At 39.7% G+C, this 16,167-nt stretch overlaps 1 protein-coding gene across 2 annotated transcripts in view; it reads left to right on the forward strand.

Moving 5' to 3' along the window:
• The window catches only part of LOC136883437 (fatty acid synthase), an 844,467-nt gene that overhangs the window by 179,331 nt on the left and 648,969 nt on the right, over positions 1-16,167 (forward strand). The window contains exons 1-2 of one of the 2 annotated variants that reach the window (XM_068229661.1): positions 13,366-13,511; positions 13,940-14,032. The exons of the other annotated variant lie outside the window; for it this stretch is intronic. Of the exons in view, the coding sequence (XP_068085762.1) occupies positions 13,987-14,032 (46 nt within the window). The 5' untranslated portion in view covers positions 13,366-13,511; positions 13,940-13,986. Of the gene's footprint in view, positions 1-13,365; positions 13,512-13,939; positions 14,033-16,167 lie in introns of those variants that run through there. 2 annotated transcript variants of the gene reach the window in all.

Below are 16,167 nucleotides of genomic sequence, written 5' to 3' on the forward strand. Positions count from 1 at the left end.
GTTCGTTTGAGTGAGTACAGCCTGAGACATATTCTTGCGATTTTATCCATTTTCCGATCAACTGGAACATTCACATCATACACACTGACAGAAAACATGCAGCCAATTACCATTACTATTTATTACAAGTATAGATTATTTCCGTACCTCACTGTTTCCACTCCATGAACACTGCAGCTTTCCTGGACCTCTTACAGGAAGTTACACCAGTATGGAGTAGGTCTGCTCTCTTTGAAGCACTTTGTTGAATGCACAAGTCGGTGTGAATTTTGGAAAAGTTATTTAAAAATATATTCACCCAAATATATATACACTGTCTGGCCAGGTCTTCCAATTTCTTCCCGCAGTCACAAATGACTCGGGAATCTGCCAACTGCATTGACTCCAAAACCAAGGATTTTGTGACACACTTAGGATTGTCTGAATTTAGAAATACCATCAATCAATCAATACTGATCTGCATTTAGGGCGGTCGCCCAGGTGGCAGATTCCCTATCTGTTGCTTTCCTAGACTTTTCCTAAATGATTTCAAAGAAATTGGAAATTTATTGAACGTCTCCCTTGGTAAGTTATTCCAATCCCTAACTCCCCTTCCTATAAATGAATATTTGCCCCAGTTTGTCCTCTTGAATTCCAGCTTTATCTTCATATTGTGATCTTTCCTACTTTTATAAACGCCATTCAAACTTATTCGTCTACTAATGTCATTCCACGGCATCTCTCCGCTGACAGCTCGGAACATACCACTTATGATACAATTCCCATAGTCCCGCCAACCGCCACCCCCTCAATACAACAAAAACATGCTACAAACCCACACATTCATTATGATTTCCACATGGTAAATGTTTCGCTCCCCGTCGCGAGCATCATCAGCCAAACCATCACCAATCCATCTTATATGTATCTGACACTAACACACAAAATACTTTGTACACCTCAATTCCAAGTTCTATTGACATGTCTGATGGATACTTTAGGCCCCTCGATTTAGGAAATTCAGATATCTTACTTCTGGAGGTAATGCATAAATAAGATCTGAATCTGTCAGAAGATAAGATTTACACACATCACACTGTTGTTTGATACTCATACTTTTCTTTTTTTTTTGCTATTGGATTTTCGTCGCACCGACACAGATAGGTCTTACGGCGACGATGGGACAGGAAAGGTCTAGGAATGGGAAGGAAGCGGCCGTGGCCTTAATTAAGATACAGCCCCAGCATTTGCCTGGCGTGAAAATGGGAAACCACGGAAAACCATCTTCAGGGCTGCCGACAGTGGGGTTCGAACCCACTGTCTCCCGAATACTGGATACTGGCCGCACTTAAGCGACTGCAGCTATCGAGCTCGGTGATACTCATAAATAAGACTTGCATTTTCAAATACACCGAATTCAGATAAGCCGTAGGTCTGATTCATAAAAAATATAGGGCCTATCTAATGTTACCCATGTTTATGACATAATAAAAAAAATTAACTCACCATCTGGACGAAACACTCTTATTTCTCTCAGGAAAGTGCTTGATACACACAACTGTGTTGTGATTAACTATTAAATTCTCCCTGGGAATAGCAAATACAGTAGAGACAATACACGACACTTACGGATTTCGCCTTGCTAAAATGGGAGACAATTCGACGGTGGCGCTCCTAGTGACTTGAACTGAACGAATCGCGCTAAATTCAAATATCAATGGAAATGTATATACGGAAATGGATAAATAAATTACGTCTAGAAAGAATGTGGTATTGAGATATTAACTTCGAAGTTGCTAAAGCAATTCTGGATAAATGAATGAAGAATTATTTAAAAGGTTATTATTCAAAGACTGAAATTAGACATATAAACATGGTGTGAAATGGACTGCTGTAAAATGGCTTGATCTTTCATTTATGCATTACTTTTGTAGCTTTAGCATACCTGCCTGAAATCTTACGGTTGGATTTGTCTTTTTTCTTCATTTAAAAACATTGTATCATCACATTAAGACATTTGTCAATAAAAATATCGGCACATTCCTTACACATATGATGCAATGAATTAACATTTAATAGCTGGACAATTTTCCTCTTAACATGAAGCCTACTAACAGAAAGATAATCTATAAAATCCCGGCTTTAATCTGAGAAGAGGGATAAAAGAAAGAAAAGTTTGGAAATGTTGTCCATAGTGATGCTTTGAGGAATATTTACGTACAATTACAGTAAAAATGTAACATACCCTTGGCTGTATAGTCGAGGATTTTTAAAGTCGCTGGCCTGGAAATTATCTGAACAGATCTTATAATTCTTATACAAGCGTAACGTCCCTTCTTTCTTATACACTTTATCCAAATCGCTTCTGTGACATTTCAAAACCCACAGATCACACCTACAACAACACATCGGTATTGAAGGTTAACTGCTGCACTATACAATAAAATATGCGTATTATATTTTAAGCCCGTTAAAACATGGGTCGAGCAGGTCAGAAGATTATGAAGTACTATATAAATCTCTGTCACTGGAAGAATATATATGCAAACACAATATTACTTACATGTTCTTGTCATGAGGGAACCTGAAGAACGACCGGCATTTTTCTCTACTTCGTAATTACTGCAGCCAAACACAGCACATACCTTTCCCCTCATGTTGATAGGAGATATCAAGGAATGACACACGCTACTATTTAATTATGTCAACTCACTGAAAACGCATAAATAACACCAAAAACTTCACACAAAAATACACGTGCTCTTATGACAGAATCAGTACCGTTCAGGTCTACCCGCTAGAGTGAGCTCCAATAGCTGTCCCTCGATATCTCGCTCAGTGTCGCGTATTGTCTCTACTGTATTTGGGAATAGTCTTCTTCCATAACTTAACTCGTTCTTCATCAGAAGGAAACACAAATACCGGAGTGTGCTCTCCTTGTTTACAATTGGCTTTGCAGCCAGGCACACAGCAACTCTTAGGCACGGTGATTTCCCTCAGTGATCATCTTAATTCAAGTATATACAATTCGTGGTTAATAATAAAACACACAATGCACTAACTTAATTAATTTTACACTATAAATATAACTTTACACAAATAAACTACAAAATTAAAACACTGAAGAACGATCTTCTTAACCTATAGCTTCACATAAATACACGCTCACACTAAGTTTTCTTCACTAATTAACGGCTTTCCACTTAATAATGCAGTCGATGACGACTCATTCTCACATATATCTGAGTGAACATGCGGCCATCGTTAAAATTTTCAATAAAACTGCGAAAATCTATGTTTAACACTACTAACTCATGTGCTAAACTTCCCCCCTAACGATCAGCTGATTGCTTTCCCGCGCTCGTTACAGTACGGCCTGGACATCACGAAGGCAGTGTTAGAGCACGTATTGTTCGTGAAGTTCGAGTTCCCTCTTAGCAGTGCTCGTGTGCAGTTGAGTTGACAGTCGCTGTGAGGAGGTAGCGTGGACGGTATAGAGTAGTGATTCTACGAGTGTAATTCGTGCGTTATGGGGAGCAAAGTGGTGGTGAGGAGTCTCCTGATCCTTCAACCCTCACAGTTGCTCGGGAAGAGACAGTTCAAATGGACCAGGATGAAGATGACAGTTTAAGTGAGAATAGTGGCACAGTGAGTAAATCGAATACACCCAATGCGGTGGTGAATAAAGAGACTGATGCTTCGATTTCGAAGACTGAGTCGCAGGAACTTTATCCTAGTACTCATTATGGACCTTTCATTATTTTTGTGGAGTTCACAGCAACAGGCAATGTCGGTAACATGCATCCTATGACCCTGGGAAGAATCTTCTATGAGAAAAATATTCCAGGCATAAAATCAGTGGCCCGCAAGGGACGAAATAGGGTACAAATAGAATTTGTATATGCCGTACAGGCAAATTCATTTTTGAAACACCCTATATTAGTTGAGCTTAAGTTACGGGCATACATACCTAGCTCTAATGTATTGCGGGTAGGAGTTATCAGGGGAGTAGAGAAGACCTTGACAGAGGATGCTATATTAAAGCACTTAAAGTCTACTGCTACTATCAAATCTGTAAAGCGTTTGAACCGTATAATTGTTAACGAAGAAGGCACACAGTATGTCCCTACTGCAGTGGCGGCTCGTTTGGGAGGCCCTAAGGCGCGCGCCCCCCACGGGGTTCCATTAAATTAGGGAATTTTAATCTTAAATGTTAACAATTGAAATATTTTACTATTATTATCAAGGGCGCGAGTTGTACTGTACTGCGGCCCGATGTGCTGCTGGCCCTGCGCAGGAGGGCGCTCTCTCATAGCGGACCAAATACTCCGAGTCTCGCTCGACTGGCCTTGAGGGAACCAATCAGAGGCACAGTAGAGATGTGCTGTTCCAGCGGAGATTCCGGCGCGTTTCTGCCGCGGCCTATCGCTGCGGTCAACCTACCCGAAACATTGCTGATTTGATTTCTATTTAACAGGGGTCAGTTTGTGCCATTTCTCTCCTAAAACTAGGGACTATTTTACTGAGGCACTTACCTGAGTTAAATGTGCCGGTATATATTTAAAATAGTCTAGTAATTTTTTGGGATTATTGACTAACGAAACGAGTAACGACTGTAACTACTGTCTCCTCGCACTTGACTCATGTTGGCCATACTCACTGGAGAGCGCGATGTTTAGCTGTGTGTTGATGAATGAACTCGTGAGGTGACTGTGACGAGGTGAAATTAGGAGATATGTTGTGATTTATATGTAGGCGTAGTGTTATGTTTCCACTTCGTACAGTATGATTACCGTCGAACATATTAAAAAACTAACGTTTTCTTCTCTTTCTATCGAAAAGAAAGTCGAACTGAAGGAGTGTGGTAGGCCGACACCAAACTTCTCGTTGAAAAAACCCGAGACCAAGGAAAATGACAATAGGGCTTTTCAAAGACAAATTAATTCTCCTGACGTATATAACAAGAACGCGCGGATATGTGGAAGTGATATCTCAGAAAACTTGTCTGCATTCCTTGCCTGCTGTCCTCCCGTTCTAGGAAAGGAGATGAATGGATCACCACAGGGGTGATATCAATAGCACCATGGACTCTGAAATGCTTGGTAAAGTCAATGTCGTGTCTTGTTTGAGTGATCACTACAGTGAAACTATTCGTAAACATAATTCGATCGTGGACAAGAACCGGCAAATGTTAATAATAATAATAATAATAATAATAATAATAATAATAATAATAATAATAATAATAATAATAATAATAATTGCATATGCATTGCACCGTATAGTGTTCGAAGTATGTATCTTGATAACATGGTTTGAAGACTTGAGATATATTATAGAATTGTGAAACTACGGCGCGCCCCCTACTGCTGATATTCACGAGCCGCCACTGCCCTACTGGATCTATAAAAGTGGTTTTTCGTGCGCAGAAACTGCCACAGTATGTGTCATTATATCAGGTGCATTTAGAGGTGGAGCCATATGTTTTTGCTCCCATCATCTGTAAAAAATGCCAACGGTACGGTCACGTTGATAAGCATTGCAGAGCGACGAGTCCCAGGTGTGGGAAATGTGCATTGCACCATACTACGGCGAACTGTGCGGAAACTTTCCTGCAGTGCGTGCATTGTCGCGGCACCCATTCAACTGGCGATGTTGACTGTCCAACTCACCAACAGCAAGTCCACATTAAAAAGATCATGAGCCATCAGAACTTATCGTTCAAGGACGCTGTACAAAAAGTCCAACCTAGTGAATATAATGTAGTAGAAAATTCCGCACATTTTCCCCCTTTAACTGGGGAGGGGCAGACTCCTACACAGTCGAATCCCCGTAAGAGAAAATTCACACAAGTAATTTTAAAATCACCGAGACCAGTACCAGCCCCAGGATATGATACGGAAGGTTATCAAAATTTGGTTCGCGAGATTCCCTGCATGGAGATGACAGCTTCAAGAGTTACACCTGTTTCCGAAGGCGCAAGCCGTCGGATGGAGGCACCTTTGGGCGAACCTGTTGCCACGAGTAGCGCCTCTATGGCGCAACCGCTTTCGTCATTTCATAGGCAAAGAGAATATCTTCAAAGTGGTCTTTATCAATCTATTCAGCAATTGGTACAATTATTGGGTGATCACCCCGCGTTAGCTCATAATGTATTCCAGTTAAGGGATAGGGTTTGTAGTTTTATTCAATTCTATGATAAGAATCACTCAATGGAACGCTAGAAGTCTCATGAACAAGCGTCATGAGCTATTTAAATTAATACAGGAAACAGTACCTCACTTTTTAGCTATACAAGAAACTTGGTTTAATCTTGAGACTCGCATTAAGTATCCTAATTATAAAGTTTTACGTAATGATGGACCCGGTTACGGTGGGGTTGCCTTTTTGGTCCACTCGTCCGTGACATATCGCATCCATTCGAATATTCAGGCCATACCCCATACATATGTTATAGGCTTATATTATATGCATTTTTTACTTGTGAATATCTACTGTCCTCCTGAATTTTCCATTACTGAGAGACAATGGAACCAATTCTTTCAACAATTTACTACCGAACCATATGTTTTTATCTTTGGGGACTTTAATCTTCATCACACACTGTGGGGAGGAAATTTGGATACACTTCCGGGTACACAGTTCCTTAATAAAGTAAATAACCATGCTTTTGCTATTTTGAATGATGGCTCTCCTACGCGTTTGACTGCGCCTTCTGCCCCTCCTAACGCAGTAGATTTAACATTGTGTAAGCGAAATATGGTGTCTACCACTACATGGCATACTTTGAGTGATACTTATTCCAGTGATCATTTCCCTATTGTTATTTCTTATGGTGTAGGCAGACCCTTTTCTCCACCGCACCACACATTTCAAAATAACATGATTCGATCTTTGAGGAGATTTAAACCGCAAATATATACCGCTTACATTGAGAATGCGTTACTAAAAATACCGGAAACTACTTTTTCATATCAAACTTTACTGCAGATTTTAACAGATTATATTAACCTTCACCACCCTATCAGCGCTTTACCCCCTTTATCTTCTAGGAAACCTGTGCATGTTAAGTGGTGGGATGACGAATGTCATTTGCTGATTCAAACTCGTAAAGTACTGTTTCGACAATATAGGCAGCACGCAACACCTGAAAATTACTTCCGACTCAAACGACACATGGCACAAACCCGCCGAATTTTCCATCAAAAACGTCGTGTCGCTTGGAGGGAGTTTATATCGTCCTTCACGCGTCAGGTTCCAATTGCAGACTTGTGGAATGCCATCAGGGCAATCACACGAGTTACGCAGCACTCCCCTGCCAAGACCATCCCAGATCAAGTATTATCAGATTTTCTTGTTAGAGAGACGCCTGATTTTGTAGTGCCACAGTATGTTCATTCCCAAGACCCATTAGACGCACGTTTTTCCGTATTGCTACAACCCTGCGACTATCAGGAATTAGAGGCAGTACTCCAATCATGCTCAAATTCTGCCCCAGGTCCAGATAATGTATCCTATCAAATGCTCCAATTATTACCTATTAGAGCAAAGAAGGCATTACTAAATAGGTATAATGATATTTTTCGCAATCACAGTACACCGGTTAGTTGGAATGAATTTTTCCTAATTCCCATTCTTAAAAATAAGCAGTTACCCACTGAGGTAAGTAATTATCGCGGTATAGCCCTCGGGTCGTGCATTCGTAAAGTCTTTCTAAAAATCTTACTTCGAAGAATCCTATGGGTATTAGAATACTATAACTTGACGCCTCGATATCAATATGCATTTTTTAAGGGACGCAGTACAGCTGATGCATTTAATAGTTTTGTTATCGATTTACTATTAGCTCGTCATAGAAAACATAGTACCATAGCGGTTTTTCTTGATATTCAACGGGCTTATGATTCCGTACCTTTGAACATATTATGGGAAAAACTTGCAACTCTTAAGATTCCTGAGGGATTTATTAGCATTCTCAGACAACTTCTGACTTATCGAACACTTCGATTTAAATCGACACCTTGTACACTTCAGCCCCGGCAGGTAAGTAACGGGTTGCCACAGGGCGATATTCTGAGTGGTATTCTTTTCGCTCTTTTTATGAAAGATTTTGAAACGGTCATTTTACGTCATGCTCGAATACAGGCGTATGCTGATGATTTTTTGATTTATTGTACACATGAAGATTTACAGCTCTGTAGACAACATATTCGTTTCACGCTTCATGAGGCTAGAACATGGTTAGAGGCCCATGGGTTAAATCTTTCCATAGCGAAATGTCGAGCAATGATATTTACACATCACCGAACCTATAACCGATCGCCACTTGCTTTTGATCAGTATGAAATACCGGTGGTTAGTCACCATAAATATCTTGGGTTATTTATAGATCAAAAACTCACATGGAAACATCATTTTTTATATTTGCGTTCGAAGAGTGAACGGTATATTCAGGTCATACAGGCCGTAACCCGGAGGCAATGGGGGGCAGATCCCGTTGTGGTGCTAGCTTTGTACAAAACCACTATTAGGACGATATTGGACTACGGATCACATATTTTTTACGTAGCCTCTTCTACTAACTTGAATATTCTTAACACTTGTCAATATAAAGCAATACGCTCCTGTATTGGAGCTTTAAAGTCCACACCTACCAATGCCCTTTTAGTTGAAGCCTGCCAAGCTCCCTTACAAGTACGTAGAAAAATACTTGCGACGAAATATTTACTTAAAAAGTTTTCTTTCACAAGTCATCCTTTAATTCCGAAGTTACAGTTACTCTCGGAGTATTATTCCGTTCGGCGACAGGGTTTAAGCAGATTGCCTGTACTGTTTCATGCGTTTAATACATTGAAGTCGAAACAGTGTACCTTAATACACAGTGTTACTTTACTACCCTATACCTTACCCTATCCTGTTTCTTATTTTAAGCCTCAAATAATTTGGCCTATGCGTAATGTCTCTACTAATTTTCCTTGCCTGCAGGAGACCGAGATATGTCCTGTTAAAAGAGTGAAATTTTCTCATATTCCACGAAGCATAAACATTTTTACAGATGGGGCAAAGAACATTAATGGAGTTGGTTCCGCTTATTATCGAGCACTCTCTGGTCCAATATCTGAATTTATCAACTGCTCTTTGGCAAAAGGCATTGTCCCTGATTCATTAAAGATCTCTAGAGTGGTTCCTATACACAAACAGAATGATAGATCCGACCCTGGAAACTACCGACCCATCTCAATACCACCTGAATTATCTAAAATCTTAGAAACTGTTGTCAAAGTTAGGCTTATTAGTTACCTCGAAAAATGCAATTATTTTTCCAGATTTCAATATGGCTTCAGAGAAAAGGCTGGGGTGAATCCTGCCTTAATGGACATTATAATTGAGCTTCAAAATTATATTGATAAAGGTTACAAGACTGCTGGGCTGTTTATTGATTTAAAAAAGGCTTTTGATACTGTTAGCCATGAACTTATGATATACAAACTGGAAAAGGCAGGTGTGAGAGGTCCCTCGCTGCTCTGGTTTAAGGATTTCTTATCAAATCGACAACAATATGTTCAGATTGGCATGAATAAAAGTGAGCTACAAAAGATCTGCTTTGGTGTACCACAAGGTTCCATATTGGGTCCAATTTTGTTTCTTATATATATTAATGACATAGCCCTGTGTTCTTTTAAGGGTAAAATATCACTTTTGGCAGATGATACTTCACTGTTCTATTCATCAAATTCTGAAGATGAAATAGTTGCAGATATCCAGCATGACTGTTATATCTTAGATGAATGGCTGAGAAAAAATCTTCTAACAGCCAATTACTCAAAAACTGTCTGTATGATGTTCGATAAATCACAAAATGACCTAAATGCAACTACAAATATATTATTTGGCACTACGAAGTTGAAATGGGTTAAAGAAGTTAAATATCTTGGACTAATAATTGATAGTGCCCTCTCCTGGACACCTCATATATTAAACGTAAAAAATAAAATCTCTGTCTTGGTTGGTATCATTGGCAAGATTAAGTACCTACTAACAATTGACACTCTTCGTCTAATTTATTTCACAATGATACAATCTCGACTTTCTTACTTGTGTTTCATTTGGGGCAAAGCAACCCAAAATAACTTAAATACTTTGGAGGTCTTACAAAACAGAGTTATTAGATTTATGTATGGATTTCATCAACTATATTCTCGAAATAAAATGTACTCTGAAACAAATATATTACCTCTTAAGAAATTAATCTCATTAAACGCATCACTTCTTATTCATAAAGTCTTGCATAACAAAATGTTCACCAACTCTGAATTTCCTAAAGTCACTGACATCCATTCATATAAGACAAGGCAAAAAAATAAATTACATGTTCATCAAAATTATACAACAAGGTTTGGCACTAAGGGAGTGCAACACTTACTAATATCTGAATATAACAGCATTCCTGACAACATAGCAATCATCTCTAAAACTGTGCCATTTCGTAATAAGCTTAAGAAGTACCTACCTGTTAGGCACTATAAATGTGTAACAGTTATTTCTCTGATATTTTCATTTCCAAATCTTAAAAGTCAAAAAGTTGTTCCTCATGTATTGTTACTCTGATGATAATCCACTTAATATAATCCTATACATTAGATAAATTGTGATACTTAAAGTATATGTAAAACCACTATTATTACTCTTTCACTTTTAGACCTTATGCGATAATCCGCCATTGTTGTGATTATCTATGTATTGTTCCTCTTGACAGAGCTCTTGCTCTCTGGAACCCTATTTATCAATAAATAAATAAATAAATAAATAAATAAATATACCTTCTCTAAATGTTAAAGAACAATATGGTTTGCCTCGTGACTGTTCGATTTTTACGGCGGAGCTATTCGCCATACAGCAAGCCTTACTTTTTGTTCAACGACAGGGATATACGCGAGCTACAATCTATACGGATTCGCTGAGTGCATTACAATCTTTGATTTCGTATGAGTTATCTTATAATTGGTATATTTACAATGTCAAGAGTCTCCTTTATATGCTGGACAACGTCGGTATTTCCATAACTTTAGTATGGGTACCAGGTCATGTGGGTATCGACGGTAATGAAAAAGCAGATTGTTTTGCAAAACAAGCTTCTCATCTTCCTGTTCCGAATACTAACAATATTGTTCCAGCTTCGGATTATGTAGTTGTTATCCGACAGGAGGGGCATCAAGATTGGCAGAATTTCTTTCGTCAGACTGCACAAGTCAAAGGTAACTTCTATTATCGTTTACAACCAACACTTTTAGTTAAACCTTGGTTTATACGAGGATCTTATACTAGACGACATATTATTAACATTATTCGGTTACGGTTTAATCATGCCCTTACACCACAATATCGATCACGTTTCCATTTAACGCAGGATACAAACTGTTTGTGTGGTACAGATATCCGTAATGGCGACTCTAACCATATTTTCTTTGAATGTTCTTTATATGATAACCCCCGTAAAAAACTTCTGAATAACCTCAAGCGACTCAAGCAGGTTTTTCCTACCAGTGTTTCTTGTTTGCTGTGTACTCCTACAGTCGAGATTATTCGAGTGTTAAATTTGTTTCTAGATGAAGCCAATATCGTGTTATAATTCTGTATATAATGTAGGGTGAGAACGACTCTTGCTTTTCAAGGTTCCATTTGAGTGATTCTTCATATCCTTAGTGTATTACTTTTGAGTGCTATTTTGGATTTTTCGTGTGGGTGAAGCTTTAGACGCAGTGTGTTTGCAAGATTGGAAGTGTTCCGTATGACAACAAGCTACTATAGCAAAATGGGGTTGTTATGTGATATAGTGAAGTGCAGTGTTTTGTGTTTTTCTACTTGCCAGCGCAAGCATCAATTATTGAGCTGACATTTTTCAGTTATACTAGTGTGTTTACATGAGTACGTGAGTATTGACTGGGTGAAATGTCGTAGACACAGCCCATAAGCATCAGCAAGCAAGCAAGCAAGTTCGTGAAATTTTTGGCGATATTTATGCGTTTGCATTAAGTTGACATAAGTAAATAGTAGCGTGTGTCATTCTTTTATATCTCCTCTCAATATGAGTGGAAAGATATATGCTGTGTTTGGCTGCAATAACTACGAAGTGCAGAAGGATTCGCGGTGTTTCTTCCTTTTCCCTCGTGACAAGAAAATGTAAGTAAATGTTGTGTTTGCATATATATATATTCATCATTAGTCCAGCCCGTGGACCGCTATTCACACTGGCTGCACTTAAGCAGGGGGGTGAGAGTCGCATAGACCCTACGCTTCCGAGGGCTAAGCCCAGACTGAGTAATTTTTCCCTACGACCAACATGCTTCGAGGTTGTACCTGACGTCACTTCACCAAACTTCACGTGACAAATGCGGGAGCTCCTATTGGTAGAAACAACTCCCGATTGCTATTGGTCGATTTCGAGTTGAGAATTCCCGGTCGATGGGGCAGTTTGTCGCTGTCGTAGTTTGTAATCATGTGTTTTGAAGTTGCCAACCCGTTTTTAATTTCGATTTCACTATATGCGGGTATGTTATTAATAACAATAACATGCGTAACACATATTTATGTCACGTTATGGTCTTTCGGCTGAAATAAATTCGTAATTATTGCTTTGATAACCACGTGTGAGACCAGTCTACTTTGTCATCTTTGTTTATCTTTATTTTCGTTTTCATGCTCTGCGGGTGTTTTTCAGTGAAATTCTGAGTGGAATTTCTTGTTTGAAGAAGTAGAAGATATTTGAGGTAAGAATTCCTTATTATTCTTGTTTTATTAACCTCCTGAGGCCGGAATATAAAATGCATATCACACCAATTAAAATGAAATTCCAATAAATATAACACCAACTTTTCGGCCTACTCAGAGTTATATTTAGTTTATTGTTTAAAATATTTTTTTGCGGGATATTTGATTCTATTTTAAACAGTGTCCTCTTAAAAGAACACTAGGCCACAGGAGGTTATGTAAGTTATTAAGTTGATGATTGATAGCTGTTTCTGTTCCCAAAAATATCTTTTTTAAAAGTATTTTTTCGTGGTGGTTGTTATTAATAACAATAACATGTGTATCATACTTATTTATATCATGATGTGGCCTTTCGGCTGCAATAAATTCTTAATTTATTAAATTCAGTTGATGTAGTCCTATTATTTCTGATAAGCCACTGTCGTTTTGATGGTATTGAATTTAGCAGTAAAAGTATAAACTGTAGATAGTGCTCTTAATTATTTCCTTCTATTTCTTTTTATTCCTTAGATCATGCATGGAAAGTGCCAAATTTGTGGGATATACACCAATAGCGAAGAGTTCTGGCAGCAGGGAATCTTATCTTATTTCACCATTTCCCTGTTCCTAGACGTGATATTTGCAAAAAGTGGCTGCACATTGTGGGAATCCGAAAGTTGCGGCAGCTTTCTTCAAAGCAGCTGAGGAACCACACTATGTGTTTGAGACATTTTCGCTGCTCCAGCTATCCAGGACCTCTACCGAAGATACTGTCTCAGATAGAAGTAAGTAATTATTATCATTATTAATATTATTAATGGTCACAGTACTGTGACATATCAAATTTTCCTGTTGTTTATTTCAAATTGCTCTCTGGAGGTAATTATGGTAAATTCAACAGTGGCAGACAAGGTTGAACCTCGCTTCTCATAATGAAAGTCACTGTAATGTCCGTCATACCTAGTCTTGCCTTACCTAGCAAGTTGAAAAGAGCAAAATCAGTCCTTTAATATCCCTCAATACAGTCCAGTGCTTAACGAATTTTGGTGGACAGCATGCTCAATGTAATTTTATTCCTGTTATTCCTACCTTAAGAACTGTAGGAAGACCATAATAACTATAGATATATTTATAAATGAATGATGATTGCATTCACTGTAGTAGGGGAGAAAAAAATTCATATCTTAGTGATTTTTTTTTTTTTTCCATATAGATGTGCCTCGACATAAGTCTGGACGTCGGTCAGGTCCTTCGGCTGCTATGAGTTCCGCTGCTGCTGCTCCCACTGCCTCCACTCCTGTTACCGGTACTGCTGCTACTTCTACCACTGTTACTATCACTTGTAGTATTGCTGTTTCTACTACTACAGCCAATAGTGATACTGTTGAACCCTTACCAAAATGCTTAATTCCTTTTCATTTCCTACAGCCATTGGCACGGCTTTCTTCTAAGTGTTAGAATCTCGAGTCAGAACTGTGAGTAGGCTAGTGATCAAAAAGTTTGGTCCCTCATTTGTAATGAAGTTTCTTTGTCTTCTAGACTTCATTACAATGTTACTTTGGATTAAATTGGTGGGTACAAAGACTATGGACACCTAGGATGTACCAATGGATTTGCTGTCATGCCACCGGGCGAGTTGGCCGTGCAGTTAGGAGTGCGCAGCTATGAGCTCGCATCCAGGAGATAGTGGGTTCGAACCCTACTGTCGGCAGCCCTGAAGATGGTTTTCCGTGGTTTCCCATTTTCACACCAAGCAAATGCTGGGGCTGTACCTTAATTAAGGCCACGGCCGCTTCCTTCCCACTCCTAGCCCTCTCCTGCCCCATCGTCGCCATAAGACCTCTGTGTCGGTGTGACGTAAAGCAACTTACAAAAAAAAGTTACGTCCCGCGAAATCGACTGCTTGCATGCTATTCCACGCTAATCCAGACACTGCTCGCGCACGATACTACCGATGTAACTCGTGCAATTATGCTGACAATGATGAAGATTTTTTATTTAAATAAACGGTTTTACAGTGTTTACATTTTAATTTGGAACACATAATGACTGAAATATGTGTAGCCTCTGTAGTTCAGGTGGCAGCGCGGTGGCCTCTCATCGCTGGGTTCCGTGGTTCAAATCCCGGCCACTCCATGTTAGATTTGTGCTGGACAAGGCGGAGACGGGACAGGTTTTCTCCAGGTACTCTGGTTTTTCCTGTTATCTTTCATTCCAACAACATTCTCCACTGTCATTTAATCTGTCAGTCATTAATCATTGCCCCAGAGGAGTGCGACAGGCTTTGACAGCCGGCACAATTCCTATCCTCGCCACAAGATTGGGCCTCATTCATTCCATACCTGGCCAGCCCCGTGGTGTAGGGGTAACGTGCCTGCCTCTTACCCGGAGGCCCCAGGTTCGATTCCCAGCCAGGTCAGGGATTTTTACCTGGACCTGAGGGCTGGTTCGAGGTCCACTCAGCCTATGTGATTAGAATTGAGGAGTTATCTGACGGTGAGATAGCGGCCCCGGTCTAAGAAGCCAAGAATAACGGCCAAGAGGATTCGTTGTGCTGACCACAGGACACCTCGTAATCTGCAGGCCTTCGGGCTGAGCAGCGGTCGCTTGGTAGGCCAAGGCCCTTCAAGGGCTGTAGTGCCGTTTGGTTTGGTTCATTCCATACCTGACCCGGTCACTGACTGGAAAATAGGTTGTAGGTTTTCAATGACTGAAATATGTATTAATATTATGTAAACCAAGTGAGTTAGGAGCACGCAGCTGTGAGCTTGTTTTTGGGAAATAGTGGGTTCAAGCCCCACTGTACCGGGCGAGTTGGCCATGTGGTCAGAAGCACGTGGCTGTAAGCTTGCATCCCGAATCCGACTGTCGGCAGCCCTGAAAATGTTTTTCCGTGGTTTCCCATTTTCACACCAGGCAAATGCTGTGGCTGTACCTTGATTAAGGCCACGGCCACATCCCTCCAATTCCTAGGCCTTTCCTATCCCATCGTTGCCATAAGACCTATCTGTGACGGTGCAACGTAAAGCAACTAGCAAAAAAAAAAAAAGAAAAAACATTGTCGACAGCACTGAAGATGGTTACCGTGGTTTCCCATTTTCACAGCAGGTAAATGCTGGGGCTGTACTTTAATTAATGGCCATGCCTGCTTTCTTTCCACTCCTAGCACTTTCCTATCCCATCATCGCCATATGATCTATCTGTGTCGGTGCGATGTAAATTAACCTGAAATATTGTATAATTAGCAGATATCTAGGTTATGATAGCCGGGCGGTCCGTGAAAGGTCCTAGGGAGAGCACTGTGTATGGGTTCAATATTGTTGAAGACTTAAAATTAAACAATTTCAATTTGCAAAATCGTAATGATTGGGTATTAAAGTTTTTAATTTTGTATTACAAAACACCCAGCACGTAGGCTACACAGTGTGGTCACATATCTGT

Source organism: Anabrus simplex, chromosome 11 (assembly GCF_040414725.1).
Source record: "Anabrus simplex isolate iqAnaSimp1 chromosome 11, ASM4041472v1, whole genome shotgun sequence".
Lineage (NCBI taxonomy): Eukaryota > Metazoa > Arthropoda > Insecta > Orthoptera > Tettigoniidae > Anabrus > Anabrus simplex.